Below are 9,793 nucleotides of genomic sequence, written 5' to 3'. Positions count from 1 at the left end.
CAAGCGAGGACAGGGACAAAAACAAGAGGAGGAAAGTCAAGGGGAGAACGTAGAAGTTTGTTCAGAAGGGAACTATAAAGAAAGTCACTTGAGAAAGGAGTGGAATGAGTTGTGTAGTCGGGAAACTCTGACAAAGGCAAGACAAGCGAGGGGAGAAGGACACCTTTGATCAGTTTGCGTCACAGAATTGGGTCCAATCGTCCTTATAAAGGAAATGCTACCGATTCCCAAGTCACATAAAGAGCAAACTGGAGCCCGACGCATAGATATTTCCTCTTTCCTCATGAGAGCGGACCACCGTACCGTTTTACTCCGGGAGAAAGAAATGAGACGAGGAACGGTGGAAGATAAAAGTTTTATTGTTTCAGCCCAACTCCTCCTCGACATGGCACGACAATCAGATCTCATTGAAAGACATTTAAAAACCAGCTAATTCATTCCAAACCGCAGCTACTTTTGACACGTCGCTATTCAAACCATTTGGAGCTTTTAGCGTCAGGATGCAATCAAATATTATGAAGCACATTCACATAATTCAAAATCAAGGTGTTGAATTGGAAAAAAAAAAAAAATCGAATGAGAATTTCTAGATTGGAAAACCTTTTCTAGGACATTTCTACTCTTCTCTGCTCGTCTACAATCTAGATAGAGACCTAAACTGACCACACGGTGTCAGCACAGAGCTGAGCAGACGGTTTTTCTACCTCTCAGTTGGACTAACGCACCAAATCCTACTGGCTCTACAATACTGTACACTTCTAAACACACTGGTGAAATAACTTTACACCCGTTCATATGCAAGATTAAAAAAAGCAAACAAACAAAAAAACCCAGCATGTTTAACCTTTCAAGGAGGAAACGACCCTGAACGGACGAGCACAATAGTGGCAGTCAGAATGAGGATCGAAGAGGATTGATGCAATAAATTACTGAGCTGAGAGGAAAAAACAACAACAAATGAGCTCAATAGGTTTGCGTGTGTACAATCATAAACAGTGAGCCAGCTCACCGCGTCGAGAGGTGGACTTCCCGTGTTCAGTTCTCGCCTCTCTCTCTCCAGAGTCACAAAAGGTTCAACGTCAACAAAGTCCCGCCACAGGAGAACTGAAGCCGATCCGGTAAGGCATCGAGACATTGGTACAAAAAAATAAAAAGTTTCAACTCTGCTAGCAAACACTTTACAAAGGCTGAGCGGGCAGACGCGTCCTTTTAGGACAAACACGATACAAGAAAACAAAAAAAAAAAAAAACAACCTACAAAAAGTCCAGTTGTGTTTGTAAAGGGTGACGCCGGGTTCTCAGAAGGCTCCAGGGTGCAGCGATTCTGGATTAAAGCAGCGGCTGGAGGGCGGGTTACACTCATTCAGTGCTCCTACTCTCAAAATGCAAACACGTTTTGTGCACGAAAAATGTGACCGGGATTTATCTGCAGTCTCCTACAACGGGGCGCATGCTGTTTGGAGTGGAAGGCCAACATGTGGTTTCGCCTGCACGGATCCCTTTTCTTACTCACGCCGTATTTATTAGTTCTCTTTTAATGAAAATCGGTCGGTGACACTGGAGACTTCACTTCCCATGATCCCATTACGCCCTGGATACTTTTTTAATATGCTTTGAAAGAGCAGTAGAAAACATCACACGGCTGCTCTTGCAGGCTCCGAATAAAAAAAACCCAACAAAAAAAAACCTCAGGAACTCATTTATGAATCGTCTCAGATTGCAGCATCACAGCCAGGAGGGGGCGTGAAGAACTCAAGTATTGAACGGAGTGATGTGGAAACAGTTGTGCTGTTGGAATATTCTTTGTTTTAGCAGGGATTTGGTGATTTTTGTCACATAGGCAAGGGGGAGGAGGTCCGGAGTGAACAAATCTGTCTTCTTTTGATTGGTTTTCAACCTCTGCAGTTGGTTTGTGGCACTTTTATCTGCTGCGGGTGAAAATGTAAAAACCCCACAGAGGCTGGAAGGGGCGACGCCGGATTCAAATACCTTAAAACCAGGAAACGACCTCTTTCACAAAAAGCCAGATCATAACGTCACAATCGAAAATTAGTTTTTTGTTTTTCTTCAAGCAATTGTTGCTCAACATGGTAAAACTGACTGATACATGTCTATTTAGCTCTCAAACAAAATATGACCCACTAAGTTAACCTCGACTTTGTACATGTAGCTCTGTGAGTCGCTCGCTTCCTCACGACACGTCCGCGGGCCGCGTTTCCTCCGGCGCCGAGCCGCAGTCCGGCTCCGCGCTGCCGCCGGGCGACATGGCCGACGCCCGATCCAGCAGCCGGGCCAGGTAGCTGTCCTCCGCCCTCTCCTCCGCCGACAGGCTGTCCGACTGGGCCGGCGGGGCCGACGGAGTCCGCGGGACCCTGCAGGAGGAGCGGTCGGAGTCGAGGGCCGAGAGGGAGGCCGCCGAGGGCTCGTCTGCCGACGCCGCGGAGACGGCAGCGCCGGCGCCGGCGTCGTCGTCCCGGTCGGCCGTGACCTCCGGGGGCTGGTAGGGCGGGGGCCCTGCCAGCGGGGAGCCGTCGGGGGTCAGCGGGGCCTGGCTGTGGATGATGATGGGATCCGGGGAAGGCAGAGGAGCCTCCTCCTCCTCCTCCTCCTCCTCCTCCTCCTCGCCTGCGGCTTCCAGGTCCCGGGGATCCTTGGAGGGGCTCTGGTCTGGGGATATGCAGTCCTGCTGGTGGGAGATGATGTGGAGGCTCAGGCCGGCTCGGGGGAACCCGCTGGCGGACGACTGCTTCCCTCCGCACGGCGGGACCGGACTCAGCAGCACCGGCAGCTCCTGGCCCAAAGGCTTACGAGGCAACTCCTCAGGCTTTCCTGAAAACAAGATGGTACCGTAAAAATGACTCCATAGAATAATAAAAAAAAAAACAGTTTTAAACTGCATCTCCGAGTGACTTTAACATACCCACATGGAAAGAACCTATGTGAGGATATATGCACATATATGAAACCTATATGCAACATATATGACAATATATATGCTGCATATATGCACATAAATGCTGCATATATGCACATATATGACAATAAATGCTGCACATATGCACATATATGCTGCATCTATGCATATATATGTCACATATAGGCAAAATTGAGGTGCATATATGTGAATATACAGGCCATATAGGTCTCCTCCCACATGGAAAGAACCTATATAAACATATATGTTTTATATGTTATATATGTGCATATATGTACCTATATGTACATAAAATATAGGAAAACGGCCAATTTTATGCATGTCACATATATTCAAAACCTATATCAAAACCTATATTAAAACATATATGTTTATATAGGTTCTTTCCATGTGGGTATAACTATTGATTGGTATCAAAAAGGTATTAATATAGTAGTTCCAAAACTTCCAAAATTCTGTACTTGAGGACATTTATCCAGTCTGAATCCAACATAAATGTTTGGTTATGATGAGAGAGGATGAGGAACATGAGGGCTGGAGCCAAACGAACACCAGCCAGTCCTTCACGTGGCCAAACAAACAACAAACGAGTCCTGACTCCAACTGGGCTTCACCCGCTGTGGGGTGACGACTGCACCACCTGGTGGCCAAAATTCACATGAGGTTGAGGATCTGATTTTTGCAGCAATAAAGTGTCGGGGTCTGAGGAGTCGCTGTCCTGATAGAGGTGTGTGTGTGTGTGTGTCCTGCGACTGTGAGCGTACCAGGGGGAGGGAGGTCCAGCTTCATCTTCCGCAGCTCGCTCATGGAGGCCTGCAGCTGCTCCACGATCACGTCGTCGCTGTAGAAGAAGGTCTGCGCGATGCGCTCCTGCAGGAACTCCCTCAGCTCCTCCAGAGACATCTTCAGCATGCGCTCTGTGGGCGAGCACACACACACACACACACACATAACACCTTAAATTACGCTAAACAACAAAAAAATGCTGACTATGCACAAAAATAAGCAGCAGAATAAAAACATTTTTTTAATGGTCGGCTGTTTTGCATTAGCGATTAAAGAAACAAAGTGCGTATTTTTTTAATTTTGTTGATTAAAAGTGGATGTCGAGTGTTTGGCCTGACGACAAGTCGGTTTATTGAAAAGCTTCAAAAGTAAGAGACACATTTTTTCGTTCTCCTTGAACACTGGCATGGCCGCCACACCAGAAGACGGTGGCAACAGCTCACCTGAGTCTGAGACACACGACGTAGCGCATTATAGAAATCACTTCCCGAGAAATAAATGCAAAAGCACTTGAGTTTCTGTGATAAAATGAGTAATTTAAATTACAGTTATTGTTTCAGTCAGCAGGATTCTTTACTGATGTGAAAACAGTCGAGGAGCTGCACCGATCGTTTGAGTAGCATCAGCATTCGCATCCACAATACTTGGTGAGCATTAGAATAGAATAAACCCGGGGCTTTCCTTTGCCTGCTGCTTCTCCTTGTTGCCATTGGGCCATTAAACCTTCAAAGAACCACTATAACACCATAGAGCATCTTCCTCCGACCAACTCCAGTAACTTCAAGAATACCTTGATGTTTATTGAAGTATTGAATCACCACTTTCATATGTGGCGCCCGATCTTTCTCCGACTTGGAAGAAAAATGTGCTTTTGATCTGCTGCAGAATTGATTTCACATTTACATTTATCATCCCACCTTGTGAGGTTTGACTGAATTACAACGAGCTCTGCTGCGAGGTCGGTGCTAAAATGGTCCCGTCTGGGTTATCAGAGGCAGAACGTCAACATTTAGATGTGTTGTGGTAAATAACGAAGGCAATACGGAGAAAATACATTCAAGTGAAAGAAAGTCCAATCCAGGACGCTCAGCTAGGTCAGGCTATCTATTTGATGAATCACTAAAAAAAATCCCTCAAGACCACAAGTTGTGGACTTTCCCATAATTTCGCTTTGGCCGACTCTGGAGAAGCCAAACAACAGCTGGAAGTCTTCAGCATTAGGTTATTAGGAGGCCGGGGCAGATGCCTGCGCGGTGAAACCTGCAGCGGGGAGCCAGCGCAGACGCTGATTTATGTTTTGGTGCGGCGTCCTTACTCTTGTGTATCTTCAGGATGGTGTAGGACATGGCGGTGAGGAGCCGCTCCCCCTCCAGGATGAAAATGTCCCACAGGCGAAGCGTCAGGGTGAACGGCGTCTGCGGGGCGGAATCGCAAGAGACGAGACGAGGCGAGTCAGCGAAAATGTGTTTACGTCCGTGCTGCAGTTCCTCCTCGCGGGCCTGAGTCAGGGAGGTTTGTTTGGTTCCCCGCCCAGACCTCAGAGGGCCCCCGAGGCCCCCGAGGAGCCCGGCGACTCAGCGGGACGAAGAAGTGCTGACAGCGGGCGAACCCCGCCGGCCGCCGCCGCCGCCACAGGACCGCGGGCCAGCACGTAGCAGGCTAATAACAGTTTAGCCTGACAGCTCCTAATGCGCCCCTCTTAATGCAAATGCCCCACGGCTCAGATATCACCAGGATGTGTTCTGCTGGAATCACGTTAAACCATCTGTTAAAAAAAAAAAAAAGCAATCAGACTTTCTTCTGGGAAAAGGGGCTTTTGGGCCGCCCTGCCCACAGATCGCTGTCGGTGATAAAAACGGCGCTGAGAGCCGTGGAGAACGAGACAAATAATAACACGTTTCGGGTTTAAACTCTAATACTAAAGTGTTCTTACAGTGATGAAAGCATAACTGTGACCGAGCTCTCGTCCAGGACCAAGATGACATGTTTTCTTACCGAAAAAAAAACAACATTTAATAAATAAAAGTCCGGAGATTTGGACAATGAAAACAAAAAGTTGAGAGAGGCGTATGGAATGGAGGCTTTAACGGCAAAACTACAGTTGAAGTGTGAGATCTTCATGAAAAAATGGTTACCGATAGAAAAATACCCGTCGAACTGAATGGTCACCGACACGACACGGTAATGTTTTAATTGCCCATCTTTTTATGTATTTGTCTCATATCGGTTCTGTTGTCATAGTATGATTATTGTTATTTTTCTTACACTGTCATGTATGTGCTGTCTTGCTGTCGGGGAAGGTTCTGTAACGTGAGTTCTCATGTTCATGTTTATTATTAAAAAATTAAAAAAAATAAAGAAGTCTGGGAGATTTGAAATTTTTTTTGGTTGCTCCACAGAAACAAATGAAACCCTGATCTCCTCCTCCGAGGACAGAGAGCGCCACCTCCAGGAACAAAATCGTTTTTAAAACTTCTTTGTCTTTCTGCTGTTTTCTTCATATCGTATCATATCGTATCGTATCCCATCGTATCGTATCGTATCGTATCGTATCGTAATGAATCCCACTATTCGGCGCAGTGCAGCAATGTTTCAGAAAAGGAGCAGTTTGTTTGAATTTTCTTGATTTTTTTGCACTTCTGAATTCCTTCATGATGTGTATTATTGTAAATGATAATGCTGCAAAAAACAAACAAACAATAAACTTGTAATATTTATGTAATATTGGCAAACCAAACATCACAGCGGGTCTCACTGATGTGTGGTGAACTTTCCGTTTCTCTCTTGCTGCCGTCATTCGTTGCCTTCATCGTCAATTTCTGTCATTTTCCATGCGCTTGATATTATTTGGATTGGAGATTTTGAACACAGCCCTGACATGGTAAGAGATTAATAGGAAAATATTGAATGGAACAGGCTCCTCACCCTGTCAATGAAACACTGGAGGAACCATTTGGTGCAGTAAATGCCTGCAGACATCTGCTCCCTGTCCTGGTACCAGAGAAAAGAGAGAGAGAGAGAGAGAGAGAGAGAGAGAGAGAGAGAGAGAGAGAGAGAGAGAGAGAGAGAGAGAGAGAGAGAGAGAGAGAGAGAGAGAGAGAGAGAGAGAGAGAGAGAGAGAGAGAGAGAGAGAGTTCACGTCCATGATGATCAAGAAATCACATTATATATCATTGTTTTCTCTATCATTGTAAGACACTTGTGTAAAATGTGATCTCACCAGATGCTTCTTTAATTTTGGGATGAGTTTGGAAATGATCTGATCATGGTGAGCCTGGAAGCGCTGGAGTTTGGGGAAGCCGGGAACGAAAAAGCCTTAAAAAATAGAAAAAGAAGCAGAAGAGGTGAAGAGGTGAAGAGATCATATATATTGACCGTACGAGTTCAGAGCACACGGCCTGGAATCAAGTTTGAAAACTCACCGTGCATGGCGTGTCTCTGGTCGGTCAGCAGCTGCGACAGCGCCCAGAAGGCGTCTTCCTCGTTCATGTACATGAGCAGCAGGGCGGCGATCTGACTCATGCCCTGGCAGTAGCTCACCTCCTGCGGGGAGAAAAGCAAAGCCGCCGTCACTGGCTGCAAGGACCTCCAACCTGCGTACAGGTCACTTCTGCCGCCGCGCAAGAGGAGAAATCTCAGTTATTAATGCGACTCCACTGAAATCCCACCTATTGCGCACAATGAAAACTAATCCCATTCAACCAGCAGGATTTAAACTGGCAACAAATAAATCAACTGAACCACAAGTGACAACGTGAAGTCTGCTCAGCGAGAAAAGAGAAATGATTGTGGATTTTTAGCACTTAGCAACTGATTGAGGTTGGGATTTCAACGTGTCACATGATGGAGAGAAATCAGTTACTCACTGTGTTATAGACTGAATATGCAGAGAGGACATGGAAGAGGGACTGCTGCCTGCACCAGAGAAGATGGAGTGAAGGAAATTAAAGAAAGGAAAGAAGAGAAAAGGAAAGGAAAGCAAACACAAGGAAAGACGGAGACAAGTGGGAGAGGAAAGAGAAACATGTTGAGAAAAAGGAAAGGACACCGGCACGAGACGGGGAAAATGAGCAAAGAAGAGAAGCGAAAGCAGACAAACGGGGACGATGTCAAGCGAGGACACCGAATGACAAAAGAAGAAAGATGGACAGAACAGAGGGGAGGGGTGATAAGAGTCGGAGGAGACAGAAACGGGACGAACGTTCCAGGCGAGAGGTAACGAAGTAAGCAAATTAAGATGAATGCAAAATAAGAGACAGAATCACGAAGGGGTGCACAGAAAAGACAGGAGAGGACATGAAATGGAAAATGGAGAAAAGATGAGAGGTAAAAGAAAACAGAGAAGAAAAGAAAAGCAAAGGAAATAAACAAGAGGAGAAAGAAAAAAAAGGAAAATAGAACAGATGGTCAATATATAAACTTTATTACTGCCCACTTCATTATAACACTCCTAAATATCTCAGGAATTTATTAATACGCGCTTCATTATTCTCCACTTTATCGGGCCAGGGCATAAAGTTTGCATAGAAAACGACGTGGATCCAGAGCAGATGAAGTCGGAAGCGAGGAGAGGAGCCTCCATAAAGAGTCTCAGGTTTGCAGGACGGATGAACTCCGGTGAAACATTGAGACGTTCCGCCGCCCCAGACTTTCCACGGCCGCTCCTGAAGCGGGCCTGCGGTCTATTAAAACCCTCGGTGACGTCACTTTGCTACCGGGATCGGGTTCCACACGAACCCGACGCCGTCCAGGTCTCAGCCTACACCTCCTCCTCCTCCTCCTCCTCCTCCTCCTCCTCCTCCTCCTCCTCCTCCTCCTCCTCACACTTCAAGTTCACCCCGGTGTCGCACGACCACACTCTGCTGCAGCTCGTCTGTTTGTATCCAAATAAACTCCACCTGACGATGAGCACGACCACGGGGAGGCGTGTGAGGATGTTAAAGCCCCGCCCCCTCCCCCTCTCGCCCCCCCCCCTCACACTTTACACTCTGGCTGCTCCTCTGAGGGGTTTTTCTTATTTCAACCAAATCTGGCCCCCAGATTGTGAAAGCGGCCCTCCCACCTCAGTCCAGACGGAGCAAAGCAGCACTCAGAAGAAATTATTATTTTTTTGCTTCTCACTCTGTCCATCGCCCGTGATTTATTAAGCGATACGATGTTGAAACGGCAAGTGGGGGGGGGGGGGGGGTTGTAGTCTGAATTTATGTGTCCGAGTTGAGCCCCCCCCCCTTTGTTTCTGTTTGGTCTCAAAAGAAAATACAGTTGAACAAGACTCGAGCTCGTTCTACGTGGAGGTTTCATGTTCTCCTTTTGCATGCATGGGTTTTTTTTTTAACATATGCTGTGAAGGGAGTACGATGTATGAAATATCTGAAAGATAAGTGATTTTCCATAATGCACATTTTAGAATAAGTAATCCAACAGTTAATTCTTCAAAGAGCGTGCATCAAAAACAAAAAAATAAGGACATTCCATCCCTAAAAGTGACGACTATTTCAGGACCAGGTACCCTGATTTCCACCTCGACGGACAGACCGATGGAGGATATTGTGCTGATATCAATTCATAGTTGAGGTTTAGAAACTGAGTCACCCTGTGAGAGAAAGTCTGAGTGGCCAGAAGTGCGTTTCAGTCGTAAGATCAGAAGGCGACGGTGAAACTCACTTGACTCCAAAGCGATCCATGAACATGATGTGGTCTCGAAAGGTCCTGTTGATGTCCAGGTCGATCTGCTTGATCTCAGAGGAGTACAGTCTGGCCTGCTCCTTCATTCTCTAGGAACAAAACCAGATACGGCCAAGTCGTTTGAAAACAGCTGACGGGTCACGCGGTGTCCTGGGTTGGGAGTCCAGTTTTGTGGTTAAACGGTGATACTAAATCGCTCAGATGTGTGAGTGTGTGTCTCTTTGTGTTTGTCTTGTGTTGAAAAGCAGCACAAGAAGATGGATTGACAAGAATAAGCCAATTCATAAATATGTCTTTTCATTGAAGGTTATCTGATTGAGCAAAGTTGGTCAAACTGACCGAAGCAAGAAAAAACTGCTAGGAATAATATTGTTTGGTTTTTTTAAT

At 46.2% G+C, this 9,793-nt stretch overlaps 1 protein-coding gene across 3 annotated transcripts in view; it reads right to left on the bottom strand.

Annotated features, from left to right (window-relative positions):
• Positions 1 to 349: 349 nt before the first annotated feature.
• LOC308133530 (USP6 N-terminal-like protein) overlaps positions 350 to 9,793 on the bottom strand; it is a 28,053-nt gene continuing 18,609 nt past the window's right edge. For all 3 annotated transcript variants that reach the window (XM_080500947.1, XM_080500948.1, XM_080500949.1), the window contains exons 7-14: positions 9,386 to 9,495; positions 7,588 to 7,636; positions 7,144 to 7,264; positions 6,942 to 7,036; positions 6,647 to 6,712; positions 5,037 to 5,136; positions 3,700 to 3,852; positions 350 to 2,829 (exon numbers count right to left, since the gene is read on the bottom strand). In XM_080500947.1, coding sequence (XP_080357073.1) covers positions 2,192 to 2,829; positions 3,700 to 3,852; positions 5,037 to 5,136; positions 6,647 to 6,712; positions 6,942 to 7,036; positions 7,144 to 7,264; positions 7,588 to 7,636; positions 9,386 to 9,495 — 1,332 coding nt within the window. In that variant the 3' untranslated portion in view covers positions 350 to 2,191. The remainder of the gene's footprint in view (positions 2,830 to 3,699; positions 3,853 to 5,036; positions 5,137 to 6,646; positions 6,713 to 6,941; positions 7,037 to 7,143; positions 7,265 to 7,587; positions 7,637 to 9,385; positions 9,496 to 9,793) is intronic.

Source organism: Blennius ocellaris (genome assembly GCF_963422515.1).
Source record: "Blennius ocellaris genome assembly, chromosome: 1".
Classification (NCBI taxonomy): domain Eukaryota; kingdom Metazoa; phylum Chordata; class Actinopteri; order Blenniiformes; family Blenniidae; genus Blennius; species Blennius ocellaris.
This window is presented reverse-complemented; position numbering and strand designations above follow the sequence as displayed.